Source organism: Podarcis tiliguerta (assembly GCF_965153285.1).
Source record: "Podarcis tiliguerta genome assembly, chromosome: 6".
In the NCBI taxonomy this organism is placed as follows: domain Eukaryota; kingdom Metazoa; phylum Chordata; class Lepidosauria; order Squamata; family Lacertidae; genus Podarcis; species Podarcis tiliguerta.
The window spans coordinates 43280700-43297824 of NC_139539.1; the positions used below are offsets into that span (position 1 = coordinate 43280700).

At 43.1% G+C, this 17125-nt stretch overlaps 1 protein-coding gene across 2 annotated transcripts in view; it reads right to left on the reverse strand.

Annotated features, from left to right (window-relative positions):
* FANCE (FA complementation group E) overlaps positions 1–16986 on the reverse strand; it is a 22039-nt gene extending 5053 nt beyond the window's left edge. Inside the window, exons 1-7 of one of the 2 annotated variants that reach the window (XM_083445768.1) lie at positions 13818–16986; positions 12285–12520; positions 10391–11051; positions 9381–9425; positions 9151–9210; positions 7903–8046; positions 87–210 (exon numbers count right to left, since the gene is read on the reverse strand). In XM_083445768.1, the coding sequence (XP_083301894.1) occupies positions 87–210; positions 7903–8046; positions 9151–9210; positions 9381–9425; positions 10391–11051; positions 12285–12520; positions 13818–13871 (1324 nt within the window). In that variant the 5' untranslated portion in view covers positions 13872–16986. The remainder of the gene's footprint in view (positions 1–86; positions 211–7902; positions 8047–9150; positions 9211–9380; positions 9426–10390; positions 11052–12284; positions 12521–13817) is intronic. The other variant, XM_083445769.1, reaches the window with a different exon arrangement.
* Between the last annotated feature and the right edge of the window lie 139 nt (positions 16987–17125).

A 17125-nucleotide genomic window follows, 5' to 3' on the forward strand; every position in this document is an offset into this window, starting at 1 on the left:
GCCACCGCTCAACCACTCGAGATTTCTATTAGAGAGAAGGATTTATGCCACCTCTACAAACAGAAGCTCAGGTAAAATAAGCTCACCTTTCGCTGGAGCCTGTATAACTGAAGAAATCAAGGTACAACAGACTGGGCGAGAATATTTGGAGCAGAACATCATCAGGGCAGTTGTGAGAGGCCAGGAAGGTGGCTCAGTCAATGAGAGAACCTGCAGACCAGAAGCAGCAGGGAGATAATACTGTTGGATCAGCAGCAACCTTGCATACTTTGGGGATACAGAGGCAGCTATAATTCTGTTTTAACAAAGAGTGAAAAAGGGTGATGGGGAAAACAGACAACCTTCTTCAGGTTGTTTTGCATTTAAAATTGGATGGCAACATGTCATACGAGATGAGAAACTCAAAATGCAAAACACATCTACAGGAGCTGTGTTTCCGCTATTCCACTGAAGGATAGAGAACTCAAGTTATGGATAATAGGTATAACTAGTGATCATTGTCCCATCATCTACAGATCAATAGCACCCAGGCAGTCACCATGCCTTGCCACAAGGGTGGGCCAGCCCTGGTAGCACCAAAAATAATTGCAATCCTCTAGCTATTGATATTTGCGAATAGAATGCCTCACTGGTCTATGGCAATCTCCAGTACTGCACTCAGCTCAAAGTAGTTTCAGTAAAGTTCATATCCTCATAGGAAACTATGGCATCTGCACTCGGAGTAGCATTAAGCATAATATTTCAGGGTGGTTGCCACTCATTAAAAAATGAAAACTATGTTTGTAAGCCCCAATTTTGGTATAATATTGTTATGGTTTTTTGCCAAATAATTTCACTTGGGAGTGCAGTCCTAGCTCCCTAAAGTTAAAGGATGGGGAAAGGAGTTAGGATGGTGCATAGTCACCTTTCTACAGGCCGCTCTGGGGGCTCTGTGCTAGTGGGTAAAAGGCTACTGTCAACAAAAAGCCCCCAAAGGGGACTTTTCAGCATGGAGCACTGACAGCTTTGTATCCACAGGATGCAGGTCCCTGCAGAGCTGTGCCAGCTCTAGACAACACAAGCAGTAGGCTTCTAATGTGATCGTAACAGTGAATCTGCCATGCCACTCCATCCTGCTTCTCCCAACTGTATTGTAGGTTTGCTTTGCGCCTTACTTACTAAATGAACTGCGCTTTTTAAAACACAGAATATGGCAGCAACAACAACACAGTCATACCTTGGCTCCTGAACACCTTGGGAGTGAAACATTCCGGCTCCTGAACAATCAATAACCAGAAGTGAGTGTTTTGGTTTTCGAATGTTCTTTTGGAAGCCGAGGTCCGACAGGGCTTCCAGTTGGCTGCAAGAGCTTCCTCCAGCCAATCTGAAGCCATGCTTTGGAAGTCGAATGTTTCAGAAGTTGAACAGACTTCTGGAACAGATTCTGTTCAACTTCCAGGGTATGACTGTAATAATAATTTATTATTTACAACCCGCCCATCTGACTGGGTTTCCCCAGCCACTCTGGGCAGCTCCCAACTGAATTAAAAAGACAATAAAACATCAGACATTAAAAACTTACCTAAACAGAGACACACAGGTTTCACAGCCCATATCAGCATCCTAGGAAAACTGTCTGTATAAAAGGCTGCCTGCATCCACCATGGGATTATCTGGCTTCCCTCCACCCACCCAACCTGACCTTTTTCTGCTCCTCAAACCACTTCTGTTAGGTTCAGTGGTTGGCTCCCCTAGTCCTCACATTTCTCCAGCATTTCAATCCTGATGCACAGATCTCTGTTGCCTATTCCTGACTTAATCTGCTGTAAACACTTGAATTAAATGGCTAATTTAATTTCTCAAAAAAATGAGCATGAATGCTTACATTTAAACTCATAGGTGCATATTTAGGACAAGAAACAACATGTATGTGGAGCAGGGATAATAGGCTGCCGAGAGAGGAATGCAATATTCTTTAGCACCAAGCTAAGGTATTTCCACAGGAGACACAAGTGTAGCAGTCTCCTGGTTTATTTATTTCTTTTAAAACCATGAAAGGTAGCTGTGAAAGGCTGCAATCAAGAAAAAAAAAGGAATTGGGGTGGTGGCTGCTCAGCTCTTTCTTCCAGATTTTTTTCCCACTCAACTCCTCCCCCACATGCAAATCTGCCAGAGAATATAAAAAACTTGGACTAGGTACAAAGATTTACTTGAAAATAAAACCCCAAGGTGGTTGTCCCCAATGGAAGCAAAAGCTCTAAAAAGGCTCAATATGGAGGCCAACTGGCCAAAATATTGGGAGATTTTGGAGCAAGAGGGAGATAAAACTGCAGAGTTTTGATAAACTAAAAAGCAAAGTCCGCGATTGGTTGCATTATTATCAGATAATGGAGGCTTATAAACTGGATAGGAAAATTGGTTTCCAGGTGGAAAAATCAAAACTAGAAACAGAACTGCTAGAACCCAAAACTAAGATTCTGTCAAGAATGTATAACTTGCTGCTGAAATGGAATACACAGGATGAGGAAGTGAAATCTGTAATGATTAAATGGGCACAAGATGTTGGCCATAATATAATGCTGGCTGACTGGGAACAGTTATGGACCACTGGTATGAAATTTACGGCATGTAATGCCCTTAGAGAGAATATTATGAAAATGATATACAGATGGTACATGACCCCAGTCAGGTTAGCAAAAATTTATCATTTGCCTGATAACAAATGTTGGAAATGTAGAGAAACTGAAGGTACTTTTTTTCACCTTTGGTGGACATGCCCTTCCTTTGGTGGATTAAGACCTTCTGGGAGATGATCTATAATGAAATGAAAAAAGTGTTTAAATACACCTTTCTGAAGAAACCAGAGGCCTTTCTCCTGGGCATGGTCGACCAACAGGTGCAAAAGAAGGACAGGACTTTCTTTATGTATGCAACAACAGCAGCAAGAATACTCTTCGCACAGTATTGGAAGACACAAGAATTACCCACCCTGGAAGAATGGCAGATGGAATTACATGGACTACATGGAATTGGCTGAAATGACTGGCAGAATCAGAGACCAGGGAGAAGAGACGGTGAAAGAAGATTGGAGGAAGTTTAAAGATTATCTACAGAAACATTATAAGATAATGAATGTTTGACGACATCTGATTGAATGTAAAAGGTTATTAGTAAAAAGTTTAAAATTTTAAAAGGCCCAATATTTTAAGATACAAGAAAATTAAGTTATATTAAGACACTAAAACTAAGACAAAAATTAATTAAGACAGAGGGAAGGGATTTGTTGTCTGAATATATGATTTGGAATACAGAGAAGGGAGGTCTGGGGAGGTCGGAGAAATAAGTTAATGCAAGGAATATAATGAGGATAAAATTGTTTTTATTTTTGTTTTTGTTTTTTGATACTTTTTGCTGTTTTGTGTTTGTGCTTTATTGTATTTTTTATTTCTTTTGTGCTGTTGTTTATTTTCTGTTGTTTCATTCTCTATGTAAAATCTAATAAAATATTTATACAAAAAAAAGAGAATATAAAAAACTTGAGACTGTTATATACCTCCCCATGTAACATCTAGTTTGGCCCTCATTCACAATCGAGAGGTAATTTCTTACTGCTATGACTTAGGATGGGGCAGGAAATATATGTGCTTTATATAGTACTACTCCATTAAAATCCATAGCCCCCGTTAAAGGAGAAGAGAAAACTAGGCAATGTTTTATTATGCATCCTACACTGCAGATCCTACATTGAGCAGACGACTGGATGAAGGTCCTTTCCAACCTCATGATTCTGTGCCTGATGGATTGTTTAATTTCTATACCACTTAAGATATTTAAAAATATCTCTAAGCAATGTACAGAAAACTAAAGCAACAGACAACTTAAAATTTTACAAAATTACAGTTACATATAAAAATATTACATTAATAAGAAGTTGCTATTATATATATATATAAATAAATATGAGCAAGAAAGTATATATAAAAAAAACATTTTTCAGGGTAGTGGTGTTGGGAGCAGTAATGAGGTAAACTGCTATGCCTCGGCTCTAAAGGGGAGGGATTTCCTGGGACGTCTGCCAGGAAATGACGTGAGCAGACTGGAATGTTCTTTGTGTGCTGTGAAAGCGAAAGTGTCAGTGTGTCAGCAGCTCGCTCGGTGAGAGGAGCTGGGGAAAGATGCAGCTGAGCTCTGATGGATTTTTGCCAATGTTATCGGAGCAATAAAAGACTTTAAGGAAAGAATCTGCCTTCGTTTAATTTAAGCCTTTAACACACGTATGCTGCGCTTATTCTGCTAAGGTGTTTTACTGCTGTAGGAGTGAAGCAGAGTTCACGCAACGGAAGCGTGCTGGACTGAGGGGCCAGTAAATCAATCAGGGAAGATTTACTGGCAGCACCGGGCTAATTATCCTAACAAAGGTTATGGTCTTCAGCACGTGTGGAAAAAGGCTTTGAAGCTGCGGAGGGCTGAGATCGCGTGTCAGATCTTCAAAGGCACAGCGGAGAGACTCAGACGCAAGGAGCCAACAGCCACACAGACTCCCGGTTTTGGCTGAGTGAGTATAAGCCGACAGAAGGGAAGGGCCATGGCTCAGGCAGCTTCAGAAAACTTCAATATCCCCTTTGAGAGGCTCAATGGAGCTAAGTGGGAGGCTGGGAGGCCTAGAGCAGCGTGGCAAGCACTCCAAGAAGCTTGTGAAGCAGGAGTGGGAGGCCTAAGCCAAGACGTGGCCGCTGCGATACCAGAAGGGGCAGAGAGCCAAGATGGCGCTGAGAGCCCAGCTGAGAGAAGCTGGGAGAAGCTCCCAAGAGAGGGGGGCAGCAGAGCTGCTGTGGTTGCTCCAGAGAGCTGCTTTGATGCTGAGATGAGTTTGTCTGAGAAGCCTGGAGAGGGGCCAAGCTTGGAGAACCCCAGACCCACCAGACCCACCAGAGAGGGTGCAGGTTATCGACCTGGGAGCCCCAGGGGTGCTGAGAGTGGGGGGGCAGAGGAAAGCAACAGCGCAGAGAAGCCTCTTTCTCCAAAGGCTACTACCATAAGTTGTTTACGTGAAGGAGCACAGAAATCTTCCCGTGGGAAGCCGTCTACAGTGGAAGCCTTCAAGGTCGGACATCTGGCGAAAGTACAGATAAGGGCCCTGGACTTGCGTGAGAGAAGTCCAGTCTCCATGGCAACTGAGAGAGTTGCAACAAAGGCTACAGTGAAGAAAGTCAACACAGGCCTCAGCCGAGGGGGCAGTGAAAGGGGGGTTGTTGCTATGGCGACCCAGGAATGTCAACAACACAACGCTATGACTGTTGTGATTGACAGTGGAGCTTCAAGCACTTTAGTGCCCTCTCCTGGTCTGCTGAGAGATTGCAGGAGAGTAGAAGCTGAAAAATATGTGTCTTTTGCGGACGGGAGCCGAAAGCAATTGACTGCGACTGGGTTGTTTTACTGTCCTTTTCTTAAGCATGAAGTTAAGGCTTTTGCAGTGCCTGGTTTGACCAATTGTCTGTTAAGTGTACATGATTTACTAACAGAGGGCTTTCAAGTTTCTTTTGCAGGTGACAAGTGCGAATTCTACAAGGATGGCAACCATGTCTATACAGTGCATGCTAAAGACAATTTGTTTACTGTTAACCTGTCTTTGTCCACAGGAGAAGAAAACGCAGAGGATGCCAAGGGGCAATGTGTGAATGTAGCGCCCCACAATGGTTGTGCTCATATTTGGCATAGACGCTTTGCTCATTTGGGGTGGGCATTTCTTAGAAAAGCACCAAGTTTAACTGAAGGGTGTGACTTTAAGAGTTGTGACAAGTTTTTAGATTGCAATGCATGTAAGCAATCTAAGATTGTAACTTGCTCCTATCCGAAATCAGAGAGACGCACCACACAACCTTTTGAGTTAATTCATGCAGATTTGTGTGGGCCAATGGCGGTGGAATCTTTGGGGAAGTCAAAGTACTCTTTGATTCTGGTTGATGATTTTTCGAGGAATTCTTGGACTTTTGCTTTGAAATCCAAAGCTGAGGCAGCAAAAATGATCAGAGATTGGATCACAGCTGTAGAAGTGACATATTCCGCCAAAGTTAAGGCCTTTCAGAGTGACCGAGGTTCGGAATTCACTGGATCCGCTCTGCAAGACTTTTTCAGGGAACAGGGGATTAGCCACAGACTCACTGCTCCTTACTCTCCTCAACAGAATGGTGTGGCAGAGAGGAAAAACAGGACAGTGCAAGAGGCAGTTTCTGCAATCCTTTGGGATGCAAAGCTACCCCAAAAGTTCTGGTCTGAAGCTTGGAAGTATGTGGTACATACACAGAACAGAGTGTACAACTCTAGTGTGGGAAATACACCGTATTTCTTACTGCATGGAAAAAAGCCCAAGGTGAATTACTTCCGTGTGTTTGGTTGTGAAGCCTGGGTGCTTATTCCAAAGGCTCTACGCAGAAAAGGCGAGCCAAGGGCAAAGAAAATGATCTTTGTAGGGTATGAACCTGGCTCAAAGGCCTGGAGGTTTGCGTACCCCAGTGGTGATCAGTTAAGACTGGTTGTGAGTAATAGTGCAGAGTTTTGTGAGCAAGAAGGCTGGGAGCGTCTGCACGCAAACCCAGAGGTGGTTATGCAACAGTCCTATGACTCAGACGCTGAAGAGGAGGATGATGAAGTGGTTGCAAGGGACCAAGGTCCAGAGCAACAAAGTCCAAGACAGGGACAACTTAGACTCCCTCAGAGGGGGGAACCTAGAACACCTCCTCTGACAAGAGTCAAGTTTGAACCAAAGAGTGAGCCTTCTTCACCCGTTGAGCCAGCTGTGAAGCCCAAGAGGCGCAGCAGGTCAGAGGGGGAAGATGGTGAGGTTGAAGAAGAAGAAGCAGTGTCACCAAGAGTCACACTGAGGAGATCAGCGAGGACAAGGAGACCTCCTGATCGGTATGAGGCTTCAGGTGTCTGGGTAGGTTCAGCTAGATGTGAACCTGAGTCCTTTGAGGACATTCAGAGTTTACCTGAGGAAGAAGCAGCTGAGTGGCACAAGGCAATGGACAAAGAGTTGAAGTCCATGAAGGATCTAGGTGTGTTTTCACTCACTGAATTGCCACCAGGCAAACAGGCAGTAGGTTGCAGGTGGGTTTACCGTTTGAAACCCACAGAGACTGGGCAACCACAGTGTAGAGCAGAGGCTCTGAGAACGCTTGTAGCTTGTGAAGCACTGAGAGTTCGGAATGTGTGTCAAAGCGTTCAAGAGGGATTAGTAGCACTGAAGTATTGTCCCTCTGCGAAGAACATAGCTGATGGCTTAACGAAGCCACTCTCCTTCCAGAGACATGGAGAGTTTTGCGTAAGTTTAGGTTTGGGACGACCAAGGGTCGATTCTACCCTCCGATCCGAGGCAAGAGGGGGTGTTGGGAGCAGTAATGAGGTAAACTGCTATGCCTCGGCTCTAAAGGGGAGGGATTTCCTGGGACGTCTGCCAGGAAATGACGTGAGCAGACTGGAATTTTCTTTGTGTGCTGTGAAAGCGAAAGTGTCAGTGTGTCAGCAGCTCGCTCGGTGAGAGGAGCTGGGGAAAGATGCAGCTGAGCTCTGATGGATTTTTGCCAATGTTATCGGAGCAATAAAAGACTTTAAGGAAAGAATCTGCCTTCGTTTAATTTAAGCCTTTAACACACGTATGCTGCGCTTATTCTGCTAAGGTGTTTTACTGCTGTAGGAGTGAAGCAGAGTTCACGCAACGGAAGCGTGCTGGACTGAGGGGCCAGTAAATCAATCAGGGAAGATTTACTGGCAGCACCGGGCTAATTATCCTAACAAGTGGGCCTGGAAGATTTCACTCCCAAAAGAACTAGAAAAGACTCTACCACCCATAACGTAACATTACACACATCAATAAACCACTGAAGGAGGTTCCTCCTTCATCTGATTTATATTCTCAGTACTTACCCGAGGTAGAAAGAGCTTTTCAGCAAGAACTGCTGCATTACTATAGCCAAGATCAGGTGAGAGTGCGACTAACCAAGTGCAGAAATGCAGAAGTTTGTTTTCTGGGCACTCCGAGAGCTGCAGTAATGAGCACAGAACTTCCAACTAAAGGGAAAGAGGACATGAAATATTACCCAATAGTCTGTTTCCCAAATATCACTATTACCTGGGCAGGTTGGTTTCAGCAAGGTTTGGGAATATAGTTACTTGGGAAGGAGTCTCACTAAGTGAGTTAGTTAATTAAATTTCTTAAACGCTGTTTAATAATAAGAGTAGTAATAATAATAGTAATAATAATAGTCTTACAATGGATACAAGGGGGGAATTAAAAATCACATTACAACTTGCATAAAATAGTAAAACCACCCCATCCTCACAAACAAACGAGTGGCTAGAATGTTGAAGGGGACAAATGATTGCCAGCACATAACTCTGGTGCTCAAAGGCTTGCTTGAACCAGCTGCCCACATATTTGTATTACCATATTTACTTGAATCTAATGCTCACCTTTTTTGGCCAAATTACATTGCAAAAATTAAGGTGCACATTAGATTCGATGGCACATTTACATTTAATACTTTTTTGTGTTTCAAGATTCTGAAAATTGAGGTGTGCATTACATTCAATGGCGCATTAGACTTGAATAAATATGGTAATTTACAAGACCCTTAACAACTGGGTTCGGGATACCTCAAAGACTGCCTTAATCTCTTGAATCCTTGCCTGATCACTGAGGTCTTCAGGGGAGTCACCGTTAGTGGTATCCCACTGCTTGGACGCAAAGCTCATATCCAAAAGGAGTCATGCAATCAGTATAGTGGGCCCAATTCTGCAAAACTACTTTCCTGTTGAGGTCAGACAGACTCCCTCCCAGTTGAACTTCTAGTGCCTACTGGAATCTTTTTCTTTTTAATTTCAGCAGGCATTTTAACTGAAGTCTAATTTTATAGCTTAACCATTAAAAAAAACCTTTTCTGTATTGTATTGTATTTCTTGGACAGAACTTAGAGGCAATTGTAACCAATTAGAGAGGATTGTAGTTAAGCAGTATATAAATGGTTTAAATAAGTAAATTGCAGACAGACATTGCAAATATTCAATTGGCATAAGGACTTTTTTTAAGAAAAATGCATTAAATGGGACTTAATTTCAAGTAAACCTACTTAAGACCAGGCTGTAAATTACTTACATTCATTTTGCCCTACTAACCTGGCTTGGAGTACATTCATTAAAAACCTGTAGCTCAGGCGGAGCGATCCCATCAGAAAGCTAAAAGTCAAATGGGGGGGGGGGAGACAGATAATGTAACAAGGCAGGGTATGAATCTGCTTCTTCTTAAAATGAAACTAGTCCAACTGAACAGAACTTTTTTCAAGGGGTATATAAGGAAGTCTGGCAGGGCATCTGCCCCTAGCAGAAATGCGGTAACAAATACTTACATCAAACTGCATCTCTAGAAGTTCTTTTAGTTTTGGTACATGGTCCTAAAATACAAGAGAAAAATGGTTAAATTGTTTATGTGCTTCAGAAAGTTGCATACTCTGAACCACAACAAGCAACACATCGGCTAATAATATACTGACAATATTTTTATAACACTATACTGTTTCAAAATTCATAAACAAAAGACTTGTGTATGGAGTCACAAACTAATAAGAATCAAATGTTCCATGAACAGGAATGGTAGGAGTGGTAAGTCACTGTCAAAGATCACTGAAATGGAGGCAGAATGCCTTTCCACAGTCAATATCCTACAAATGTGAGATGACAGGCGCTCCAAACGTAGTATTAGGGTGCTCCGGGTACAGCAGCAGACAGAACAGTTCTGCCAGGATAATGAACAGTTTCAATGATAATTCTTCATCAGCTGGCAATAATATAAAATGAAACCCATTACATTCAATTACAATATAGAGACTGAAATGACAGGCTTGCATGTAAACAACCAATAATAAATACATACCAAATTAATTGTCCCCAATTGATTAGCTTACTTACAAAGTGGTGAAAGTTCCTAGATTATTGGAATAGGAACTCAAGAATGACACATTAGAGCCATGCAGTCTGAGCTGGAGCAACCAGCTCAAATCTATTCACACAGGGAGCTTCTCAGGTAGACTGAAGAACAAAGTACTGATCATCTAATTCCTCCCAAGGTGAGCTAAGCCTGGCAGAACAGCTTACTCTATGGTCTTAACCCCTTCATGCATTAATTAGATTTAAGCATGTTGCTTATATGAAGCTGGTTATCCCACAAAATCTTCCTGCAATTGCAAAACTTGTTCCAACTGTCCAAGGGATCATTCTGTTGTCAAAGGGGCCAATATTTCCTAATGGGCATTAGCGGAGGATAAATGATACTTGTGAAGCATCCCTGGTAAGAAGGGCTTATGTTCCATGTTTGCACTGCTAGTTTGCCAAAGGAAAAGAATCTAATAGTTTTTCATACCTTGATATAATCAGGGACCTCGGCTGCAGTGTCCTGTTGGGGACTCCAATTGGCAACTTTTGCTTCTTCTTCTGCTTCCTCCTTTGGGCAACTTTGATATACATCATTGCTTGTGCTATGAACACCTTCATTCTCAGACACCTCCATCATGACTTCATTCCCTGTGTTAACTCCAACTCCCTGCATTAGACCATGTGGTTCACAAAGTTCTGTATTCAATTCAACTTCCAGTCTGGACCTCTTCTCCAGCACCTTTTCTTCAGGATCCAGTGGTTCCTCAGCTACTTCCTTATTTTCCCTTATCTGAGGCACAGAACCAGGAGCATCTCCAGTCCATGCTATGTAGGGACTTGCCTGTTTAGCACACCAGCTTAATTTCCTTTCTAATCCAGGTTTGCCGCAACTAACTTTCTGGCAAATATATTTCAGCTGCTGCCGACATGAATCAGATAGTAGGACTGGCATCACAGAGCTATTCTCTTGCACCCTCACTTGTAGTAAATCCCTCAATCTCTGCACCCATAGATCAGGGCTAGGGTCCTGCCTAGAAGCTTGAAGGAGGTGTTGGAGGCATGCTTCTGGCACTGTAGACTGCACTGTAAGCAACAGGGAAAAGAGGTTTCTTTGGCACAACACTGGAAGCAGCAACAGCAACGGTTTTCTGAAATAACCATTTGGAAGAAGAAAAGCAAGATCATCACCAGGGAAATATGATAACTCTATAGTAACATAGGAAGTACAACTCAACATGCAGTACACCTGAATATTTGGTGACATTATACTGGGTTGAATGTTGTTATTACTGTTGCTTTATTGCTAATGGTTTCCACCTGTCTTAATGGTGTTTGTTATTATTTTGCCGTTATAAAATGTTGGGATTTTATATCCATATGATGGAAACTGGATTATGAGCATCTGGCCCTAAAACAAAGTGGAGAAATTGTGGCCCTCTAGTTGATGCTGGAATCGGGCTCCTATCAGCCCCAGCCTGAATGGTGAAAATTTGATCAGCAGCACCTGAAGGGCCACAGGTTGCCCACCTCTGCCCTAAAATACATTCTCTGTGTTGAGTAGTCCTTTCCCCTCAATATATAGTCACTTTCTAGCATGTTCTGGATGTGTGCTTTTCTGTCACATATGGGGGGAAAGGGAGGAACAAGACCCAGCCATTATATGACACCATAAAATATGGTATTATATGAACATATGAAGTTGCCTTATACGAAGCTAAACCATTTACCCCAGTGTTGTTCATTCTGACTGTCAGCAGTTCTCAGGCAGAGGGCTTTCTGAGTTCAGCTAACAGAGATCTTCTTTTACTGAAGATGCTTCAGAATTAATATTCTCTATGGAAATCCTGTGCTGTACTACTGAGCTATGGTTCCTTCTCCTTTGTAGATACAACCTTGGTTAACCTGGGGCATAATTTTAACAAGTGTGTTCAGGTTGTCACTTCTAGATATCCAGCAGCATTAGGATCCAAAATTTGAATACGAGACCAGAATACTGAGAGACTATGAATGCAAGAAAAGAAAATGACGTTCCAACACTGCATATTATAGGCATTATTATCTGCAAATTATACTGATTCACCAAAACAATCCAGAATCCAGTACGCATAAATTGATTTTTAAAGCCACACAAACTTTCACCCATGCCCAGAGGACCAGTTCTACCATCTTTCATAACCCAGATTGTCTGCTAAAATCAGCAGGGATAGAATACACATCTCAACACAACCTTTTCTGGTTCTGAGCATGTCCCACAACCTACTGGATCATCACTGAAGCAAGTGTCAGATGCTGCATGATTGGGGTTCCTAGGACCTGAAATAATTCTGATTTATGAGGACACTATGCCATACTTTTTAAAATGAGAGATTTGAGCAACTCACAAGGTGAGGGTCTTGTCAGAGCCTGTGAGGACGGGCTCTTGAGAACACAGAATCTCTGTGAAGGTCCACCAGCTGAAGCCCTGGCTTGCTCCTTGCCCAGACAGGGAGCGCTGAAGAGTGCGAAAAGCAGCCAGGGCCCCCCAATGCCCAGACATCAGTGTGCAGAGGAGGAGACGAGAAGCTTTATCAAATCGTTGCAAGCAAGGAATGGGCGGACCATCCATGTTGATCAAGCTCTAATGAATATAAAAAGCATACAAAACAAATCAACGGCAGAACTGGGATGAACCCAAGAGTCACCTGGTCTCGTCCTAGCTTTTCAGACAAGTATTTCTTTCACAATCAACAGCTCATCCTTAAATCGTCATCCTGTGCTTAGAATATATTATGTGCTTTGTAAGTAATAATAATACACATCACAAGTGGTGGGAGGAAACAAGATGCACTGCAACAGTGGGACCCACAGAACTCCAGGTTTTGCAATGTTCTGTATTTCACCTATAACATTTTCGAACCACTATACATACACGATAAACTAGTACAGTATCTGTCTGCAGGCTCACAATCTACTAGAAAAATACAAAAAGAGAAAAGGAATGAGGAAGAAGAAAGCAAGCACTGCCATCTTCTGCAGAAGCCCTCCTAGTTATGCTTACTAAGTGATGTAGAACTGTACTCTGCACATGCTCAAAAACATTTATATACACACACACAAACACACATTCAAGACTGAGCACAATCAATCCTTAGCTACGAGGTATTTCCCACCAAGTATTTGTCTTTGTCAAACATTAAATGAAAAGTTGTGATTCCTCAAGACAAACCCATTCTAGAAATTTGGGGGTTTGACAGTTTCCTCATCTTTCCAAGAGCCATGGGACTTACTCATAAAGACTGCAAATCTATTAATGAGCAAACCAACAAAAAAATAATGTCCTCTCAGCATACTCCCAGAACACTGAAGCTACCTACAATAAGTAATTCTTTCTGTAAGACGATTCTGTTATTGCTGGAGCCTGATCATAAAATCATGGAAGGGCCCCTAGAGCAGCCTTTCTCAACCTGTGGGTCCCCAGAGAACCGCTGCTCTAGAGTCATCTAGTCCAACCCTCTGCAATGCAGGAATCTCAACTAAAGCATACATGCTCTTGGGTCGAATAATGGGGGGGAACAGTAATGCAGTAACCGACACTATCTTTTAAACTGCATTTTTTGCTTTGTTGCCCGAGTGAGAGAAGCCCCTTAGCAGAGGCGCCGCTTTCCAGGTCAAAAATTCCGATCCACTGGCGTCCAACGGAAAGGTAAGTCCAATCGCAGCCGAGATGGAGGTTGCAATCCTATTGAGTAAGCATGTGCACTTACTTGGGGAGCAGACCCATTGCACTCAGCGGGGCTTACTTCAGAGGAGGCACGCACAGTAGGGTCGCGCTGTAAGGCTGCAACCTGGCGCACATTTGGGAGTGAACCTCACCGAATTCAATAGAATTGAATCATAAGAGAAGTGAGAAAAGGGTCAAACTACGCAGCAGCTACCTCTATCGGTGTGGCCCGGGCGAAGTCCTGCTTGGAGGCGCGTCCCTCTTGCATCTCAGCCGAGCCGCTTCTTTGGAAAGCGCGCCGGCCGGAGTAACCGCGCCCTTCTCCTCCGCCTTCCTCGTCTTCCTTCCCGCGCTCTATTTGTGCTCAGAGACAACGTCCAATCCGGCGGGAGGGAGGCGGGGCTAGCAGGCGTCTCACGGCCCCAAGAGATAGGAAAAATGAAAGAGTACTTCCCTCTGCTGCCCATAGAAAAAGTGAGAGAGTACAGTGGTACCTCTGATTACATATGCTTCAGTATATACTTCACTCCGCTGCAGAGACCCGCCTTCTTTGTTCTCCACCGGGGCGGAGCAGAGAGCTAACCATTGAAAACAGCGGAAAAACCTTCCTCCCCCCACAATAAAAGAGAGTTCCTGCTCTAACTGCTCTTATTTCACGATAGGAAAAAATAATAAATGCCAGTGCAGTTATCTATCCACGCATAATGGAACCACCAGCAAAAAAAAAATCAACCCACCACTTTTATTCTGCCAGGGGTTTTGCCTGATGTTCTAAAGGTTGTGTTTTGCCTGAGGACTACCTTTGTTTGCTGTTTTCAATGTTGCATTTGTGAATCAATTCCACGTTGTCGTGATTTAAAACTGCGGGGGAGCGCCCTGGCAGTGTGTAGCTACCTACCTGCGGCTCAGTGGGGACTGAAGGCTTCTGGTTGCAGCAGAGCTGGAGCTGGGTGCAAGGGAGACACACAAGCCGCATTCTGGCCTGTGTTGTGCATGGAGAACTTTTGGCTAGAGTCAAATTAATGCCAGCCTCGCCTTTTAACTAACTATGAATGGTGGACTGAACTGCAGGGCTTGTCTAAGCAGGAGGGCCACCCTGCTCAGTCACGACTCTCCAGAACTCTCGGCATTGCCTCATGCGAGCCCCCAAACCCTGCACTGCACCCTGCTTGGCACATGCCCAACGAAACTTGGGATTTGGATCCTCCCAGCTTGCCCATGAGATTTTTCAGTAAGTCGCTGGAGACTTTATTGCTGCAAGTCATAAGGTGAACATGTAGCAACACAGACCAGGGCCATCAGTAGTTCAGCTGCCAGCAATAATTACTCAGCTTGTAACCTTGTTCATTTAGGCATCATTTGCAGAAGCATTTGCTGTTGTGGCATTTAATACCCACTGCAATGATTGTTTGCTGTTTAAATTATATACATTCTGTCTCTAGGGGTACATTTGCCTTTTTGTTTTCATTTTGGGAAGAGCCTGTAATGTAACAATACACCTCCCTTTCTGTGTGCAAATCAGAAACTACTGCCAGCAGAAAGTGGTTGTAACTGCAATCATTTATCCATGTCTTTTCAGCAAAAAACCTTGCTATACAGTGGTACCTCGGGTTACATATGCTTCAGGTTACATACATTTCAGGTTACAGACTCCGCTAACCCAGAAATATTACCTCAGGTTAAGAACTTTGCTTCAAGATGAGAACAGAAATCGTGCAGCGGCGGTACAGTGGTAGTGGGAGGCCCCATTAGCTAAAGTGGTGCTTCAGGTTAAGAACAGTTTCAGGTTAAGAACAGGCCTCCAGAACGAATTAAGTACGTAACCAGAGGTACCACTGTATATGAGAGTTAAGCGACGTGTTGGTGTTCTTTCAATAATTTTTTCTTATTATGCTGTATTTTTCTCCTATACATGCACAGTAGTAGTTTCAAGGAGTGTCCCTTTATGTGTCTAAAGGGACACAAACAGTGGTATCCTATGCATCTTTCTGCAGCAAAGTCCCACTGGTTTTATTGTGAGCAGGCGTACAATTGTGCACATCCTTAATTAAAACAGATCATGTTTGATGCAAGATTTTAATTCTCTCTTTCAACATATGAATGGCAGTCCCTAGTCTGTCTTCATGAGATTAGTTACCATGTGAAAATCTAACTAAGTCATACACTTTCCTGTTTCATGTACGTTTACTCATATGTAATCCTGTTTCACTATTTTGTTTTGTTTTGGAGAGGCAACACACATCAAGAGAATGCTTTAAAAAAACTGAAAAACAAATATTTAAAATTAAATGTATTCCAATGAAAATAACCTACATTGCTTAAATATACGGGCCTCCTGTGGCGCAATGGGTCAGTGCATCTGGCTATTAACCAGAAGGTTGGTGGTTCAAACCCATCCAGGGTTGGCTGTGGGCAGGACTCCTGCATTGAAGGGGGTTGGACAAGCTGACCCTTGCAGTCCCTTTCCAACTCTAAATCTTGGAAATCCTGCAGTGACACATCCTTGGGATTCATGGTCTCAAGACAAGCAAATGCTTTCACCACTTGCTTAAGTTTAGAAACTAAATTCTTCCACATACAGCCTAGCCCATCCTCTGCATAGCTGGGGGACAGATGAAGTGGGATTGCTTTCCAACGGGGAAAATTTCAATCAGAGCAAATTCAACACATCCACAAGGCAGGACTTGGTAGCTGCCATACTCAAGTAGCCTGACACCATTTAATTATGTGTGATTTACGAACAAGTATTTGTATCCAAACAAGTATTGTAAGCCTTGGTGATGTACTCACTGGAACAGGTTTTGCATGAACCAAGACAAAACCCCTGCTAGAGTTATTTGGGTCAGGTTATGTCATGGGTTTGAGTGCTGTAATTTAGTACTGGAATGATCTCACTAGTATTACTGGAAAGAATCAAGGACATGTTTTGCCTACACAATGGAGGACAGAAAATGGTTCTTCAGCATTTAAACATTCCGAGTGTCAACGTAAGCATCTTAGAAGAACCCAGACACTGATGCAAGCTGAAGCCTTGATATGTTTCAAATAGTCACTTATTTATGGAGGGTGGTCACAAAATAAGAAACGCAGGGAGAACAGGCTGTAATCAGCCAAAAGCATAGGTGGCCTTTGGGGGGGGGGGAGTCTTACATTAGCTGGAAGTACCAAGTCTCTGGACTCAGATTTCAGGGTGGGGGCAGCCTCTATTGACTACATTAGATTGGAGAATGCACTGACAAGATTGCATGCTTAGGGATGTTGTTTGAATGGCACTAAAATTGCACTCCTTGGTACTTTCTTCACAGGCCAAGAGAGTGATACCCCTATGCCTAGCAGTGTTAAATGTTACCATTCTTACAGTCATGTAGCTAGAGATGTGCAATATTTTTTCGGGGGACGGGACGGACCAGGATACTATAGAAGATAGAAAAAAACTGAATATATTTGTGTTCATACACTACAACGCGTTTTAACAAGTTAACAGGAAAAAGTTAACAGAGGGGTAGAAAAAGAGACTTTGCA